Source organism: Rhincodon typus, chromosome 7 (genome assembly GCF_021869965.1).
Source record: "Rhincodon typus isolate 14 chromosome 7, sRhiTyp1.1, whole genome shotgun sequence".
NCBI classification, from domain to species: domain Eukaryota; kingdom Metazoa; phylum Chordata; class Chondrichthyes; order Orectolobiformes; family Rhincodontidae; genus Rhincodon; species Rhincodon typus.
The window spans coordinates 70,472,401-70,492,005 of NC_063338.1; the positions used below are offsets into that span (position 1 = coordinate 70,472,401).

General features: G+C 40.2%; 1 protein-coding gene across 1 annotated transcript in view; it reads right to left on the minus strand.

Moving 5' to 3' along the window:
* The window catches only part of LOC109913185 (von Willebrand factor D and EGF domain-containing protein-like), a 283,384-nt gene that overhangs the window by 78,070 nt on the left and 185,709 nt on the right, over positions 1–19,605 (minus strand). The window contains exon 19 of the mRNA XM_048599097.1: positions 3,864–4,001. Coding sequence (XP_048455054.1) covers positions 3,864–4,001 — 138 coding nt within the window. The remainder of the gene's footprint in view (positions 1–3,863; positions 4,002–19,605) is intronic.

The window sequence follows — 19,605 nt, forward strand, 5'->3', positions numbered from 1 at the left end:
GCAGGCAGTAAAGAACGCAAATGGTATGTTGGCCTTCATTGCGAGTGGTTTTGAGTACAGGGCAGTTGCAGTTGTACAGGGCCTTAGTGAGACCACACCTGGAATATTGTGTGTAATTTTGGTCTCCTTTTCAGAGGAAGGATGATCTTGCTCGAGGGAGTGCTGCAAAGATTTACCAGGCTGATTCCAGGGATGGCGGGTCTGACGTATGTGGAGAGATGGACTAGGTTGGGATTCGTTTTGCTAGAGTTCAGACAAATGAGGGGGGATCTCTTAATGACTTATAAAATTTTAACAGGACTAGACAGAGTGGATGCAGGGAAGATGTTCCTGATGGAAGGTGTGTCCAGAACCAGGGGTCACAGTCTGAGAATTTGGAGTAGACCATTTAGGACGGAAGTGAAGAGACATTTCTTCACCTAAAGAGTGGTGAGCCTGTGGTATTCACTACCACAGGAAGTAGTTGATGCCAAAACATTGAACATATTCAAGAGGTGGCTAGATATAGCACTTGGAGCGAATGGGATCAAAGGTTATGGGGAGAAAGCAGGATTAGGCTATTGAGTTGGACGATCAGCCACGATCATGAAGAATGGCAGAGCAGGCTCGAAAGGCCGAATGGCCTCCTCCTGCTCCTATCTTCTATGTTTCTATGAACTCCTAGATCCATTATTTTCTTTGACTTCCTTTAAAAAAGTCTGCTATTCTCAAATCTATCATTTGACATACTAATTTCTCATCAATTCTTTGGAATGTCGCATCTCCCAGATGTATAAACATTGTAGTAAAACTCAAACCAAATAGCAACAGACAATGTATCTGCCTCAGTCAGTTGTGAACAAAAGAAACCACTGAAAGTCATTGTGGCTGAAATGGTGCAAACAGTCCCACAGTTGTCCCCTATAACACATGATGGTTTTGACAAAAGATATCAAAACCCTCTTGGTTTGAATTAGCCTATCCAGGAATCTTGCCACATAACTGAAATTTCTAGCTTCTGAACAGCTTTAATTCTACAGCTCTGAACTCTTCTCACAGACTGCGTTTTTAATATTTAAATGACAAGAAGCAGCTCGAGTTTCAGCTAAAGCCCGACTCTGGTGTCAACCTCTTTGGAATCCTGATTTCCAGAAAGAAAGCTTCTCCATTGAAAAATGAACTAATGGCCAGTGTACAGGAATCATAATACTACACCTTCAAATGCAACCAAGCTCTGTCAGATCAACGAACTACAAGAAACTTCACTGAATATAAGGCTATAAGACCGTAAGACATAGGACCAGAAGTTAGGCCATTCAGTCCATCGAATCTGCTCCACCATTCAATCATGGCTGATAAGTTCCACAACCTCATTCTCCTGCTTTTCCCCGTAACCCTTGATCCCCTTGAAAATCAGGAACCTATCAACCTCCATCTTAAATATACTCAATGACTTGGCTTCCACAGCCTTCTGTGGCAGTGAATTCCATAGATTCACCACTCTCTGGCTAAAAAAGGTTTCTCCTTATCTCCATTCTAAAAGGTCTTCCCTTTACTCTAAGGCTGTGCACTCAGGTCCTAGTCTCTCCTACCAATGGAAAAATCTTCCCAACATACACTCTGTCCAAGCCATTCAGTATATTGTAAGTTTCAATTATATACCCCCTCATCCTTCTAAACTCCATTGAGTATAGACCTAGAGTGCTCAAATGTTCCTCATATGTTAAGGTTTTCATTCCTGGGACCATTCTCGTGAACCTCCTCTGAACCCGATCTAGGGTCATTACATCTTTCCTGAAATATGGAGCACAAAACTGCACACAATACTCCAAATGTGGTCTGACCAGAGCCTTATAGAGCCTCAGAAGTACATCCCCGCTTTTATATTCAAGTCTTCTCAAAATAAATGCCAAAGTTGCATCTGCCTTCCTAACTACTGACTCAACCTGCAAGTTTACCTTGAGAGGATCCTGGACTAGAACTTCCAAGTCTCTTTGCACTCCAGACTTTTGAATTTTCTCCTCATTTACAATATAGTTCATACCTCTATTCTGCTAATCAAAGTGCATAACCTCACACTTTCCCCGTTGTATTCCATTTGATTCAAATATTGATTCATGTGAATTAATGCCCATTATTTTAAAAAAGAAGTCATAATTGAAATTGGTCTCTTTTTTAATTTCCTTTTCTTCTGTTTCTTCCTTAAATGATTTCATGTTGTGAAAATGCATCTCCTCGGTTTGGATACCTGAATAAAGCTTTCCTTTGTTTTAACATTAAAGATAGTTTATTGTGGATCATTCAAAAATTGGACTTCATAAACAGAAGATTTGAAGATAACACCATGGCCTATTTTGCAAGGGAAAACAAAATTATATATAAAAAAAATAATCACTCTGTTATGAACAGAGCTGGCAGACCATAAAATAATTCAATTCACCCTTCCCTCTTGTCCATGGCATTTAAAAAGCATCCTCACACTCCCCTTTGGACTGCCTCAATATTCCTTCTGCAAGACAGAGACCAAAACTGAACTTAATGCTTCCAAGGCAGTCTCAACAAGGTTAGACACAGATTGAAAATCAACTTCTTTTGCTCATAAAACACATTTGTAAACAAACATTCCAACATTTTCCTTCCTTCATTGGTGTAAACATGAGTCAATTGTTTTAATGACTGAGCTACAAACCCATTACAACTCTTTTCAATACAATGTTAATCCCATTAAATCAGAAAATAAAATTACTAGACAAAAAAAAGGTTCACTTCATTTACCTTTTACCAACCTTGTATTAGCATGACAGAATAATTATCAAGTCTGACTAATCATAGCAATCAATGTTGTGCTCAACACTTTCAAACTTCATGGCTTTGTAATAACTTGAGTTAAAACTCCAGCTTCCAGCTTTTCTCTTTTCTGCTTATTGCACCCGATTAGCATCATTAGCCAACACAACTTTGTTGGCATCATCTACAAAATGAAGATATTAAAACCACATCCTCTGAGTCATTCATTTAAATTATAAGCAACAGGACCTGCTGACACTAACTCAGTGGTACTCTACTTACAACCGACCTGCTCTGACAACAGTCCACACGTTGTGATTTCTTTTGTCTACTTTTCAGGCATTCTTCAATTCATTAACAATATTTCATCTATTCTGAGCATACATCTCGTAAATTAGATTGTAAATGAGATGTGCAAATGCTTCTTGAAAACTTATGTAGATTCATGACATTTATAAGCTTTGTCATTAACTTAAAAGCATCCAACAGATTGGTGAAACACAAGCTACCCTTTATCGATCCATATCCAGTCTCTCCGATTATCTGATTTCACCAGATGATTCCTTACACTATTCCTGATCAAAGTCTAAACACTTTCCTTACAATTGACGTAATACTCATGAGTTTGTACCTGCAATTTTCTCAGACACCTCTACTTGCAGGGTAAATGTCAGACCTTGAAGATTTACCTTAAATTTTCTTTTGTTATCTAATATGTCTTTTGGTCTAATGATCATGTTAAGTCTCTAGCCCTAGGTATCCATTTACTAACCACTGGAAGCAATTATTCACCATTTACATGCCCTCCCCAATCTTTCATAAACTCAAAAATAGCTCATTTTGTGGGTATAGATTTAATTTTTCACTGTCCGTATAGCTTCGGCACAGAGAAGCCTTTCAAAGTTGTGCACAGATGTTGTGCAGATGTTATACATCGGATGGGTTAAGAAACAGCAGCCAATCTAAATTACAGTAAAAGCTCTCACATTTATGTCATGAACATGATTACAGGAACCAAAAGAATTTGGATGGCATCTTCCCTATAAAAATGTCAGCTCTTTGTGAATTTCAATTAATCAGCACAAAATGATACTCACGTTTGCAAGATCGGCCATCACCCTGCATTTTCCGTGGGCAACTTCCACATTTGTAAGATCCAAAATTATTGAAACAAAGGACTCCAGGAAAACATGCAGCCTTTTTGCATTCGTTAACATCTTCTTGACACACAAATCCTGCAATACAATGTAGAACAAATCAGCAAGGGAGTATTTGACATAAAAGAAGAAAAAAATCACGAGTTATCATTTCTGCACTGACACAAACTTATTGAAGTCAGTTACTTGGCTTGAATAATTAATCAGATTTGCTGGGAAATACATTGTATGTTTACCAGTATTCAAAACATGGAAAAAAAAATGGATTTATGTATTTTTCACTTATTTTGTTTGCATTCTATCATAACTCTGGTACTGAGAGGGTTTTTCATTTTTGTGAAATTCAAAATATTTTGGATGATGAAAATCTGAAACAAAAACAAAAATTGCTGTGTATACTCTCCACCAGTTTGTCTCCATTGTTATATTTGGTTAGGTCTTCGTTTTTCTCGTCCCCTATACTTTACCCAAGTATCACCTTATCATTAGTGATTATAATCTTCCTCTCAATTCCATTTCTTATCCCTTCTGATATCCCACATCAAGAATCTCAGTCTGTTCTTTGCAGTTTTGCTACTCCAGAAACAGAGCATCCCTTCTCATTGTCTTTCTGTTTTTGATTTGATTTGATTTATTATTGTCACATGTGAGAAGTATTGTTCTGTATGCTAACCAGACAAATCATACCTTACATAAGTACATCAGGGTAATAGAACAGAATGCAGAAGACAGCTACAGCATGACAGAAAAAGTACAGAGAAGATCAACTCAAATATATGAAAGGTCTGTACTTAAGTCTGATAACAGAGGGGAAGAAGCTGTTTTGAATCTGTTGGTCCATGTTTTCAAACTTTTGTACCTTCTGCCTGATGGATGAGGATGGAAGAGAGTATAACCAGGGTGGGAGAGGTCTTTGATTGTGTTGGCTGCTTTCCTGAGATAGCAGGAAGTGTAGACGGAGTCAATGAAAGGAAGGCTGGTTTTTGTGATGGACTGGGCTGCATTCACAAATCTCTAAGTTCTTGTGGTCTTGGGCAGGGCAGTTGCCATATCAAGCTGTGATGCATTCGCACAGGAAGCTTTCAATGGTGATCTACAAAAATTGGTAAGTCTACTAAATCCTCCTTAGATTTCTGAGGAAATAAAGGCACCGGTGTACTTCTTGACTATAGCATCGATGTAGATGGACCAAGTTAAATTATTGGTAACATTTAGTCCTAGGAACTTGAAGCTCTCAACCACCTCGACCTCAGCATTGATACAGACAGGGATGTGTTCGCCACTCTACTTCCTGAAGTCGATGACCAGTTCCTTTGCTTTGCTGACATTATGGAAGAGATTGTTATCTTTACACCAGGTCACTAAGCTCTCTATCTCCTTCTTGTACTTTATCTCATTGTTGTTTGAATCACTGAATCTCCCACTATCAACATCCTGGGGGTTATCATTCACCGGAAACTCAACCGGACTCATCACTAAACACATTGGCTACAACAGCAGGCCAGAAGCTAAGAATATTGCGGTGAGTAACACACATCCTGACTCACCAAAGCCTGGTCAACCAGCTACAAGGCACAAGGAGTGTGATGGAATACTCCCCACTTGCCTGGATGAGTGCAGCCCCAACAACACTCAAGAAGCTTGACACAATCCAGGACAAAGCAGCCCGCTTGATTGGCACTACATCCACAAGCATCCACTCCCTTCACCACCGACGCTCAGTAGCACCAATCTGTCCAATCTACAAGATGCATTGCAGAAATCCACCAAAGATCCTCAGACAGCACCTTCCAAACCCAAGACCACTTCCACCTACAAAGGACAACGGCATCAGATATATGGGAACAGCATCACCTTCAAATCCCCCCCAAAGCCACTCACCATCCTGACTTGGAAATATATCACAGTTCCTTCACTGTCAATGGGTCAATATCCTGGAATTCCCTCCCTAATAGCATTGTGGGTCAACCCACAGCAGGTGGTGTGCAGCAGTTCAAGAAGGCAGCTCACCACCACCTTCTCAAGGGCAACTAGAGACGGGCAATAAAAATGTGGCCAGCCAGCGATGCCCACATCCTACAAAATGAATAAATGAATAAATAAATCGAACCCACTATGGTAGTGTCATCTGCAAATTTGTAAATGGAGTCAGAGCTGAATTTGGCCACACAGTCAGGAGTGTATAAGAGGTATACTAAGGGGCTGAGTGTTCAGCCTTGCGGGACAGTGGGGTTGAGGGTTATTGTGGTGGAGGAGGTGCTGTTGCCTATCCTTTCTGATTGTGGTCTGCGGGTCAGGAAGTTGAGGATCCAATTGCAGAGGGGGAAGCAGAGTCCCAGGTCTCGTAGTTTGGAGATGAGTTTTGTTGGAATTATGCTGTTGAAGGCAGAGCTAAAGTTAATAAATAGGAGCCTGAAGTAGATGTCCTTGTTATGCAGATGTTCCAGGGATTAGTGTAGGTCCAGGGAGATGGCATCTGCCATGGATCTAATAGGTGAATTGTGGAGGATCAAGGCAACCTGGGAGGCTGGAGTTGATGTGTACTATTACTAACCTCTCAAAGAACTTCATAGTAATGGATGTCAGAGACACTGGGTGAGGCAGTAGTCATTAAGGCATGTCGCCTGATTTTTCTTTGGCACCAGGATGATAGTGGTCTTCTTGAAACAGGGGGGAATCTTACATTGTAGTAAGGAGATGTTAAAGATGTCTGCAATTGACGCTCAAAATCTGAGTGCATGGCTGGGGACTCCAAACAGGCCAATCATTTTCCGTGGGTGTACTTTCAAGAAGGTCGATCTGCTGTCTGTGATGGTAACTGTGGGTACAGGTGTACCTGAGGTTGACAGGCAAGTGACATTATTTCAATATCACTGCCCGAGTCTTCAGCAATCTTAGCTTTGCTGCTTGCAACTTGTCCATTAAACCCTTTTTGTTGCTTTTAAAAGGTCACTATAAAACATTTAATAATGCTTTTAATTATCTCTCCTCAATATCCTCTACTACTTGTAATTTGTTTCTTCGTTATGATAATGTCTTCATTGTTTGAGATGCTATCTAAAATTGAACTGATGGTTATTGTGGTCCAGGAATAACTGAGTATTCCCTCTAAGTTCCCAGTATACTTTGTCATCATTCATTCTAATAATCAAAACAGAGCTGATTCAGAGCAGAGATGAACACAGCAGGCCAAGCATTTCTGAAGAAGGGTCCAGACCCGAAAAGTCAGCTTTCCTGCTCCTCTGATGCTGCTTGGCCTGCTGTGTTCTTCCAGCTCTACACCTTGTTATCTCAGATTCTCCAGCATCTGCAGTTCCTACTATCCCTGATTCAGAGCAGTATTTTTCTTGAAAATAACTTGTCTAAAATGACAGTTATCAAAACATAACAACTTAAAAAAAAACTTATCACTTAGAATTACCAATTTTGAAAGAAACTCAAACTGGCAAGGACTTGCAACAAATGCAAAAAACTGTCCTGTAATTACCAGGGACACTGAAAGGACTTCCAGCACACAGTGCACGTTATTGCTAAACCGTTCATGTTTTTTTCCCAATACAAATTACTCCCAAGTTACTGTGCAATCTTCTCACATTGACAAGACCATGCTATGCACAATTAACTTCCACTTCTGATGCTGATGCTGTCAGCAGAGATCAGTTAACTTGGCCCAGGTTCTGTTCAGTGGAATTCCTGGTATGGCTCCACAAAAGTGGAGGCAATCATCCCTTAATAATGTATGAGGTGCACACTTCACAATAGTTTCTGCTCAAAATAACTAATGACATTATAACTGATTATGAGTTATTGCAATGGTTTGCACCACTTATCCAATTTAAACATGAGCAGTTTAAGTGCTAAAACTGCATTTTATATTTTATAAATTTCCTATCGTGCATTATTTCCATTACCTATAGCAGCCTTTCCCAAACCTTTGCAGCTTGTGGCACACTTTCAATGTCCTGTACTTCTCACAGCACACCAAGTCATTTTAAAATAATCAGCATTAACATTGCAAGAAATAACATCTATTTTGAACAGAAACTACAATATTAATGAGAAGCATTTTACTTCACTTGATTTGACTAGAATTTCAATGTGAAATGTGAGGCTGTAATCAACTAATTTAACTGTTTAAGATTTGGTTCAATGCTATAAAAAGCCACACAAAGCTCCTGATCCATACTTTTCAAACACAATCCCTCCTGAATAGAGTCATAGAGCTGTACAGCATTGAAATAGACCCTTCGGTCCAACAAGTCCATGTCAATCATATATCCTAAATTAATTTAGGTCTACTTGCCAGCATTTGGCCCGTATCCCTCTAAACCCTTCCTATTCATATATCCATTCAAATGCCTTTTAAATGTTGTAATTGTACCAGCCTCCGCCACTTCCTCTGGCAGCTCATTCCATGTACGCATCACCCTTTGCAAGAAGAAGTTGACACTTAGGTCCCTTTTAAATCTTGCCCCTCTCACCTTAAGCCTACGGCCTCTAGTTTTGGACTCCCCCACCCTTGGAAAAAGACCTTGGCTATTCACCCTATCTATGCCTCTCATGATTTTATAAACCTTTGTAAGGTCATCCCTCACCCTCCAAGATTCCAGGGAAAACAGCCACACCCTATGCAACTTCTCCCTATAGCTCAAACCTTCCAACCCTGGCAACATCCTTGTAAACCCTCCAACCCTGGCAACATCCTTGTAAACCTTTGCTAAACATTTTCAAGTTTCACAATATCCTTCTGAAAGCAGGGAGACCAGAATTGCAGGCAGTATTTCAAAAGTGGCTAAAGCAATGTCTTGAGAAAGGACAGGGAAGAGAACAAATTTCACAAAGGTAGATGAATGAAAATGACAGCAGAACAAGTGTTGCTTGATTTGTGATCAAGGGATATTCATTTCCCACCTGTTGCTCAAATTGATCCAATAGAATCTCTACAAATTGGTGTTTGAGGGTGCAATCACTCTTCAGATCCAGGAATTCCTCCTTTGTGCTTCAAAGAGAAGCTCACAGTTGATTTTTCATATTGTACATTGGACATAAAGCCTTTCACATTCCCTGTCATTGCAGCTGTACCATGAGTGCATCCACTAATGCTGTTCCGCCGTGGAAATCCTTTTGTTCGGAAATACTCCTCAGTCATATTCTGAATATTTCTCCTCCTGTCGTTTGCCGTGGACATTGCTTGCAGAATAAATAATGCTCTTACGAGTCGTCCTCCCCAGCAATTCAAACAACTGCGATCAGCTGTGCCTAACCATCAAATCTATAGATTCATCACTCTGCACAGAAGGGCCCTTGAATTTTCTGGATCAGTTTTGTTTCTATGTCTCGTGACATGTCTTTAATGCACCTGCTAACGGTATTATTTGAGAGTGGAATTCTTGCCACATCTTTTCTGCTTCTGTGCCAATCAGAGTACAGACAATATCTTGGCAAGCAGGTAGAATGAAAGTTGCAACGATGGCATGAAGCGGTGGCGCTTCACAACATTGAACCAAATATTAAACAGTTAAATTTGTTGAAACAGCCACACATTTCACATTGAAATCCAAGTCAAAAAAGTGAAGTAAAGTGTTTCTCATTAATTATGCAGTTTCTGTTCAAAATAGATGTTATTTCCTGCAATGTTAGTGCTGATTATTTTAAAATGATTTCGTGCGCTGTGAAAGTGTGAGACATTTTTGGCAATCAATCCGGAACATTGTAGCTGACCTTTTGTGCATGTTCCATACTTTTACTGATGTTCTCATTGAGAGACCTTTTGCTTTGCATCCTGTTCTTGCAACTTGTTGAAGTAACTGATCTCCTTTTGGACGTGGGTGGGGTGCTTTGTGAAGACATGTTGTTTCAGTTTGCATGGAACCATGGCTTCATTTGATAACCCGTCTTGACAAATCAATGTAGATCGAGGAGCTGTGGGATTATCAAACCAGATGAATCCAAATGGCCAGAATCATCATGGTACTGTCTGTTTTGTACCTTGGTCTTCTTATCTTCTGACTCATTGCTGATGCTGTTGTTGTTTTGCAAATCCACCAGTCCATCTGATGTGACTCCCTCTTCAGAAAGATGTCTGTGATTGTGGGTTAATTTTTGCATCTAAAACTGGTAAACGGCAGGGAATCTTTAAAGACTGCCACCTGCACATAAAACATGAGGTGAACCTAAAAATTTAAATTCGGACTGTCCAAACTATGGCCCAACAACATTCTCTACAGCCACGATCAACAGGTTTTATAAGTTTCTGGACAAGATGCAATTTTTCCAACTGAAACACCAGAAAAAAAAAGTGCTGAGTTTGAGTAGTTCAATTTATATCTGTGAATGGATATTTCTTACTTTGACTTTAAACAAGAATCACTTGAGATTGAGCTGAACTAACACCCATTTTGGTGACATTCTGCAACTCGCAACCATAAATCTCCAAACTAATATCACTCAGTTGTTGAAGTCCAATCAGGATGGGCAATAAATACTGGTCTAGTCAGTAACGCCCGCATCTTGTAAATAAATTTAAAACATCAATAAGGAGTCTCAGTAGCACACCTCACATTAAACGTTGCATCTAACACTTTATGGTGAGTGAGTGTTCATGGTATTCACAATTTGTTTGTTAACACTTAAATTATGTGGTGTGTTTTTACAGCCCATTATTCTGCCTAATGCCATATAGGTTGTGTTTATACATAACGCTTCAATTAGTGCCCTGTTAGTTAATGTGATCCTCAAGCAAAAAGCTTGAACTCCCCCACTTTGAATTGTTGCTGTCATTTTACACATTATTATTTTTGAATAAAAAGTAAACCTCTGTTCTTTGCTGTGAAAATTAAATTTGCAAACATGCCAACATCAACAATACAGAATAAAGACCACTGAGAAAACTAAGATTGACAACTTCTTCGTCTGGTGATGGAATCCAAAATCTCAATTGTGTTTGAATACTCTGTTGAGCCTACTGAACAGTGCAACTTTCAATTGATCAGTGGTGATACTGTATTGATGTAATAAGCAATTATGTGATCAATACCATGGTAACACCTAGCAACTGAGTACTGGATCTGCCAGAAGTCAGCGTGGCTATGTAAATAAGTCTGCATGGTGAGCAGAGTGCTACCCCTAATGAAGACAGATAAAATATTACTGCTGTACTTTGCACCAAGGTGAAAATAAATTAAAACTGAAAATTTAAAACTCTATGAAATTGATGAGAAATTGACACTACCAAGTAAAAATTACTCAATAATTGCAAAAATGTTATGGCACACTGTAGGCCATGGTGCACCGTTTGGGAAACCGTAACCAACAGTATACTGCAATTCTTAACGCTTCTTCAGTTAACAAGGAGGCAGATTTTATCACCAGTATACAGTGACCAAGCGGCTTCCTACAGTAGACTGCGAACTGATGCATGTGAATGTCCAACTTATGTGAGTTTAGATTTGGAAACACTCTAATGGTCAGCACAAAATAAAGCAATTTCAAAATCTCACAGCCATTTTACAGATGCCATTTTGGGAAGCTTTTAAAAATTTTATTATTTCTGGTGAGTGTGCAAACTGAAGTTGATGGCATATGGATTGATCGTTATATGTGCTGATTTGTCATGGTGTGGCAATACCTGTTGCAGTGATCAAATGATAATAGCAGGGACAGTGGAAAAATCCAGCTAAACTATGAGCAGGTTCACGTTTCAGAGCATAACTGTCTTTCTCCATGAATAAATAGAACAACTCTGTTTAACATTAAACTAGGGAATTAAATTAATTCACAGCCATGCAGACTGTGAGCACCAACATATGGATGATGGACAACTTAACATTGGCCTTACAGCCCCTCACTGAACTGATCAACATGTTAATCTGCAGTGTGGTTGAGATAAAGTGTGGATGTTCCCTGGAGGGAGAGGGGACATGGGAGTGGGGATTCCCACTTGACACGATTTTCCAATCTGCCCCAGATTCCAAGTTCAATACTTGATACGCTGCTCACGCTCCACGACGCTGAGTTTGTTCTTGCACTGGTGCAGGTGAAGCAGTGTTTGGACTCCATCACCCAGAGATTGTGAGCTGATTGCCTCTCAGTAAACAGAGCTGGCATCCGAGCAGCCTGTCTCCCCATCTCCTGAAGGTGCTGGAGTTGCAACTATATTGGAGCAGCACGAAAAGGAACAGAAAAACTTTGTAGGTCACAAAACTATGCATCAGCAAAGGTGGCATTTGACAAATTACATTGCCATGTTTATGTTGGATTATACAAAAAAAAACCCACATCATTTTTTAATGTTGCTTGGTTGCTGAGAAGACACCTTTTCAGCCACTTATTGATGAATGGAAAATATTCATGACAATTAATGGGGGGGGCAGGAAATGGAACATAGGTATAGGAGTGGGCTATTCAGCCCTTCGAGTCTATTCTGCTATTCAGTGAGATTATGGCTGATCTTAGGCCTAACTCCATTTACCTGCCTTTGACCCATATCCCTTAATATCTTTGGTTAATAAAAAAAACTATTGATCTCATCCTTCTCTTCCTGTTCACTGGAATCATCTACAGATTGCACGTGCATCTGTTACCTTATTTCTCCTGAAGCACCAGAACCTCACTGCTACAGAGTATTGTGCAGTGCTAAGCGCACCTCAATCCTTTTGGAAGCTCCACCTAGACGGGACTGAAGGCACCTAAAGATCTGTCCACTTGGCTGGAGCTTATCCCACAACCATTAGTCATAAGTGCAGAGGAGGCCATTCAGTCCATTGAGTTTGGTTCACCGCTCAATGAGATCATGGCTGATTTAATAACCCTCAACTCCACTTTTCTGGCTTTCCTTCTTAACCCTTGATTCCTTAATGATGAAAAGTCTATCCCAGCCTTACATAGAAAGTAAGTAACTGAAAAATCTTGTGATGATATGGCTAATATTGTTTTCAGGCTTCACTAGTCAAATTCCTCACAGCTGTTGTCTGCCAGGTTTTTACTGGCTACCCTTTGTCTCCTAACAACCATTCCTCCAAAAAGGGTCAGGAGCTTAGACTAGCTCAGGATAAAAGCATCAAGGGAGCTGGTAGAAAACACCTGCTAAAGCCATTTCCTGTAGTTGCATAAACTCCTAATATTGCTGGGAATGTTCCTCGCAGTTTGTGTCAAATCCTGGTGGATCAGACTGCCACGTGCCTGAAGTTAATGACAAGCTGCACTTGCGGGAAACCAGAGATGCAAAGCTGAGGGACAGCTCATTCTGAGCAGCATCAGTGCAGGCAAAGTTAATGTTAACCGCTGACCCTAGCAAACAATCTCATCACCTGACAAATCAACGTGTGTATGTAATATTTACACGGGAAATCCCAGAAATCTTCCTGGTAGCGCCTTTCCTCAAAGAAAGTTGAGGACAGTAGTCAACTTCCCAACAGATAATGCGCAGACATCTGGTCCAGGATGAGTAGGCTTTCTTTTCTGTCTGACGTGACAATTTTAGCAACTGCAAAACACACCTCCTGCAAGTGGTCAATTGCAGACCTCCTGCAGGTCTCTCAACAGCAGGTTGCCACGGCATGACCTCTCCTAAAGCTGGGAGGTTCAATAACTCACAAATATACAAAATAGCCTCTCAGCTAAACCTTTCCCAGGGGATCAAACAGATCAGCTGCCAGCACTGGGAATTTATCAGCACTCTTAACCTTTAATCAGCCCTTGTGAATTGCCTCACTTTCCAGTCAACGGCAACTTTCAAAAAGCACATGAAATCTGTAAATTCGAGGGTGGCTTCAAATGAAATCTCGCTGAAACTGAACTTGACTTCATAAGCAGGAATTTTCCCCTCTAGAGGAATTTCCATACATGCACCAAGACAAGATCAAGTTAACCCACAAGTCACAACATTGGCGCTGCTGTTTTGGACAATAATAACACGCTAAAGCATCAACACACATGCTCTTTACAATTAAAATTCAAATTACTTCCCCCCACCGCCTCCACCCAGGTATGGAGAAGGTAGAATATCTGTTTTTGTGCACAGACTGTATGTGGGAATATGTATATTGAGATGGCGTACAAGAGAATAATGCAGGTCCATTTTATAAAGTGCAGGTTTCAGAGGATGCTAAATATTTAAAGTTAATTATTGAAGAATGGGTCCAGTTATGCTTTGCAATTTCTAACTTCTAAAAGGCATACTTACGAGTTTGCATTTCGCAATTATATTTGATTCTGTATATTTGGAAAGCAGCCTTGGTGCTTTAGCAGAATAAAAGACAGTATATCAATTAAATTCAAAGCAAGCATTGGCTCAGAATTTTATCCTGGGCGTAATACCCACTGGAGGCTGTTGCATCCTTCAGGCTCACTTTGGCTTCAATATAACTGAAAATATATGAAGTAAAATCTTCCACAGGTTTCCTGGAGTATACAGGAGGTTTTCCTGTTACAGTCAGCAAGGCAGAGAGCGTTGACGGGGAGGTTAACAGAAGCATGAAACTTTTGAAAAGGTAAATAAAAAACTTTTCTCCCCTACTAATTGGGAAATTACTAATAAGCACAGCCTTAATAACACTGGAAAGTGCTAAGGCAAAAGTTAAGGAGATATCGCTCACACACAGAGCTATTAGAACCTGAATACTTTAAACACAAGCAGTTACTGAGACAGGAAGTATTCTCACATGAGATGGAATCCATCAAATCTTTGAAACAAAAGAATATAAAAGAATTTGGGGAAGGAAATGAGCTCACAACAATAACTAAAAAGATTTAGAATGAACAACTTCAACTGGAGAGATAACAACTCGGCAGGTAGCGTGAGCCTCCTTCTATAATACACCCACCTAATGGGACACTGCAATAACAAATCTTATTTTAATAGTTGTGCAACCACAAGGAAATTCAGCATGTCTGTACAGACTTTTACCAATTTGTATAGATACACCATAGAAAGCATTCTATCCACTTGCCTCACGATTTGGTATGGCAACTGCTCTGCCCAGGACAATAAGAAACTATAGCGAGTTATGAACACAGCCCAGTCCATCATGCAAGCCAACCTTCCATCCATTGACTCCATCTATGTTTCTCGCTGCCTTGGAAAGGCAACCAACATAATCAAAGACCCCTCCCAACCCAGTTATAATCTCTTCCAACCTCTTCTGTCAGACAGAAAATACAAAAGCTTAAACACACAGACCAACATATTTAAGAACAGCTTCTTCCATGCTGTTATTAGCCTTCTGAAAGGACATCACAAATTTCAAATTTAATGTTGATATCACTCTTTGTGCACCTTCTCTGCAGCTGTAACATTGTATTCCTCGCTCTGTTCTATTACCCTCATGCACTTTGTATGGCATGATCTGCCTGTATTGCATACAAAACAAAACTTTTCACTGTACCTAGGTACATGTGACAATAATAAATCAAATCAAATCAAATCAAAACGGTTATTCCAAGTTCAGTGGGCTGAGTTATGATAAAAATTAAGAGAAATTAGGATGCTTCAGGTTTAAAAGTGGCAGATAAGAGTGATCTTACAGAAGTATGTAAGTTATTAAGTGGAATAGGAAATTTAAAGCCAATGTAATTTTTCCAAATTAACCTGGGAAGATAGGACAAAGGAATGTGGATAAAAATGAGTAAAAGGCAAGTTCAGTACTGATGGCAGGGAGTTTATCATTTAAAAGAATGATTAATATCTGAGAAGGGACCTCTGCATGGGGTGCTGGATATAGACACATTGGAATAATTTAAATGGCAGTTAAATGTTGTGGCGAGGGAATTGTATATTTCAATGTAAGGATGCATTAGTGAATCGAATGGTTTGCCTAATCTGTTCTTATTTTTCAAAACTCTTTTTTTCTTCCAGTTATGGCAACAGAAGAAAATACACTTCAGCTTTACTGTTCTAAACATAAATTAAAAAAATTCTGGAACTCTCGCAGAAAATGATAAGTAAACGTCAGCCACAGCAGACAATTGCAAACAGGCCGAGCAGCTGTTAACAGTTTTAGAAGGGTCTGAATGAATTCTCAGCTGTTATCTGCTGCTACAGGTCTCCACATGTTTCAGAATTCTGTCTCAGATTATTTCATTTTTAATAAGGGCTAATTTCAATCCAACTTCAGGGATCTGCAACTAATATCCAAAACACCATTTAGTTTCTCCAATTGTGCCGACAAAGCAGCTCCCCTCTATTTTGTCTTCAGGTACAGCACATTTGCTCTAAGTATAGGCTCATTGAGTTCTATTATCTTTGTCAAAAATATTTTGAGGCGATCGTCTGCCTAATGAACCCTTCCTAATATTAAATTGTTCTTGAACAATGTTTCGTGAATTAGCTGTCAGATGGAAACAGAATAATTCCCATTTGGTAAAGTGGCAAACAAAGGTATCCAATCAATATATTTACTGGATCACAATTAACACACCAAGGTGAGTAGAAAAACAGAAATACTCAATGAAAGATTTCAACCATGCAGTGTATTTCCCAGAGGCTGCAGAGGTAAGCTCCTCTCATTTCTGGGAGGGAATAATAGCCAATTGAAAGGGCTTGACATATGATCCTAAAAAGTGCTGTGATGATGTGAAGCATAGAAGCATAGAAGATTTTGCGTTAAACCAAGAGGTTAAGAAGGTTATATTTATGACTACTAAACGCCTTTTAGTTTATAACAAATGGCATCACCATTACTGAATCCCCCACTACCAACATCATTGTGTGTGTGTGTGTGTGTGTGGTTAACCAGAATCTGAACTGGAACAGCTGTATAAACATTGTGGCTACAACGGCAGATCAGAGGCTGGTAATTCTGCAGTGAGTACCTCACCTTCTGACCTCACAAAGTCTGCCCACCATCTTTGAGGCGCAAGTTATTAGTGTGATGGGGTATTCTCCACTTGTCTGCATGGATGCAGTTCCAACAACATTCAAAGAAGCTTGATACCATTCAGGATACAGCGGCCTGTTTGATTAGCAACCCATCTACCTCCTTCAACATTCACTCCCTTCATGACTAACATACACTGGCAGCAATCTCTGGTCTGTCAGAGACTGTTGGAATGGATGGCAGTTTCTCAAATGCTCCCTCTCCAGTCTGAGCAGCCTTGGGCAAAAGATTCCCATGAGACACTGACTGTGACTTTTTTCAGGGAGGCTTTGAGGATGCTTTTGAACTGTTTCTCTGACCTCCTGATAACCACTTACAGTGGTGTGGCTTAGAGTAGAGAGTGCTTGTTTCAGAAGTCTTGTGTCAGGCATGCTGACAATGTAGCCTGTCCATTGCAGCAGAGGAACCATAACCAGTGCCTTGATGCTTTGGACATTAGCCTGAGAGAGGACACTGATACTGGATTGCCTACCCTGCCACTGGATTTGTAAGATTTTGTAGAGGCACCACTGGTGGTATTTCTTGAGGGTTTTGAGATACCTGCTGTATATTGTTCACATCTCTGTTTCATAAAGGAACGCAGGTAACATTGCTGCCTTGTAGTCTGAGCTTGGTGTCAGGTGTGAGGTCTTTGTCATCAGCAAATGCTTTGTTCTGAATGACAACAGCAGAATAATAACTGAACTGCTATTTGAAAACATAGGGACAGTGATTGTGAACTGAAATTCTTGAACTCAAAGCCCTGTATGGCTGCTGAGATAAAGACAACAAGACCCATTTGTTCAGAGATAGTAGGAACTGCTGATGCTGGAGAATGTGAGATAACAAGGTGTAGAGCTGGATGAACACAGCAGGCCAAACAGCATCAGAGGAGCAGGAAAGCTGATGTTTCGGGTCTGGACCCATTTCTGAAGAAGGGTCCAGACCCGAAACGTCAGCTTTCCTGCTCCTCTGATGCTGCTTGGCCTGCTGTGTTCATCAAGATCCATTTGTTGTTTCTTTTCAGGATACTAACTCCTTTTGTTTTGTAGCATTGCCATTTTTGTCATTTAATTTTTGCCCTTTTATGTCCTGTCACTGACCCTCCCTTTTGCTCTCCCCCACCCCTTTCTTAATTTTCCTGTCTCTGTACTTACTGAAAAACCTGTTAAATATTTAACATTGTCTTGTTCTGATGAAAGAAACATTTCTCTCCAACTCTTTTGCCACAGGCCCAACGAGTAATTTTGTTTTCATATTGATTTTCCAGCATCTGCAGAATCTCCTATTTGTACATGATTTCTCTGCTACTCGAGTGTGATTGCAAGATGCTGGAAATTGAGCTAGCTCTACAAAACAATCCCACCTTGACGGGTAGGACTGATGAACTCTCACGTGACTACTGACTCAAGGGATGCTATTAAATTATTGTAATCTTCAAGGGAGGTAGTTTCCGTGATGTTAAGAAGTTCTGCACAGAATTTAAGGTACTATATGCTATGTAATAAAGCATATACAATGACCACAAAACATAATTAAAAATTTATATTTGAATGTAACAATTGAATTGGTATCTGCTACTTTCATTAGAATATTTTTATACAGATTGTTTAGAAATATAAATTATCATAGAATATCTATAGTGTGGAAACAGGCCCTTTGGCCCAACACGTACACACCAACCCTTGAAGCATCCCACCCAGACCCATCCCTCTATAACTCATCTAAGCTATATATCCCTGAATACTATGGGCAATTTAGCACAGCCAATTCACCTCGCCTGCACATCTTTGGACTGTGGGAGGAAACCCACGCAGACAGGGGTAGAATGTGCAAACTCCACACAGACAGTTGCCCAAGGGTGGAATTGAACCCGGATTCCTGGCGCTGTGAGGCAGCAGTGCTAACCACTGAACCACCGTGCCACCCTATTGCATATGTTATCGATGGTGATAAATTAAGGACTCTCAGTTTGCAACATCTATCATCTTATTTTAATACCTGGAATTTTTCATGGACTGCAATGGTTTTTAAGAAAGGAAAAATGCTAATTTAAGATAGCTGCAGTGATCGGGCAGCACGGTGGTTCAGTGGTTAGCACTGCTGCCTCACAGCACGAGGGACCTGGGTTTGATTCCACCCTCAGGTGTTAGTGTCGAGCTTGCACATTTTCCCTGTGTCTGTGTGGGTTTCCTCCAGGTGTTCCAGTTTCCTCCCACAGTCCAAAGATGTGCAAGCTAGGCGGATTGGCCATGCTAAATTACACAGTGTTGAGGGATGTGTAAGTTAGGTGGATTAACCATGGGAAATGCAGGGTAACAGTAATAGGGTATTGTCTGGGTCTGGGTGGGATGCACTTTGGAGAGTCAGTATGAACTTGATGGGCTGAATGGTCTGCTTCAGTGGTGTAGGGATTCTATGAAATCACCTGAACAAGGTGACTTAGGCTTTACGAAACCAACAATGATCAGGATCCAGTCTGAACTGAAATTAATATGCCTTCAAATTTACTGAGGCTAAACACTCAGATTGGTGTCTCCTGTTTGATGTACACCTGCTGGAAGTTTCATATGTTAGGTTGGAACCCCGCTAAAGATTTTCCAGCTTGAAAAGAAAATGAAGCTAGACATGGGAATACACAAACAAACCAAATGTTGGGTGACAGATTTTAAACAGAGAGGGGGGAGAAATGTATTTGTAACAACAGAACTAGAAGACTCTTTCCCTTAGTCTCTCAAAAGTCGGTGTCTCATGAGAAAAGAAGATCATGAAATATTGATTAACAGAGAACTCAAAAAGATACCTACAAATTTCCTTATTGTGGAGGA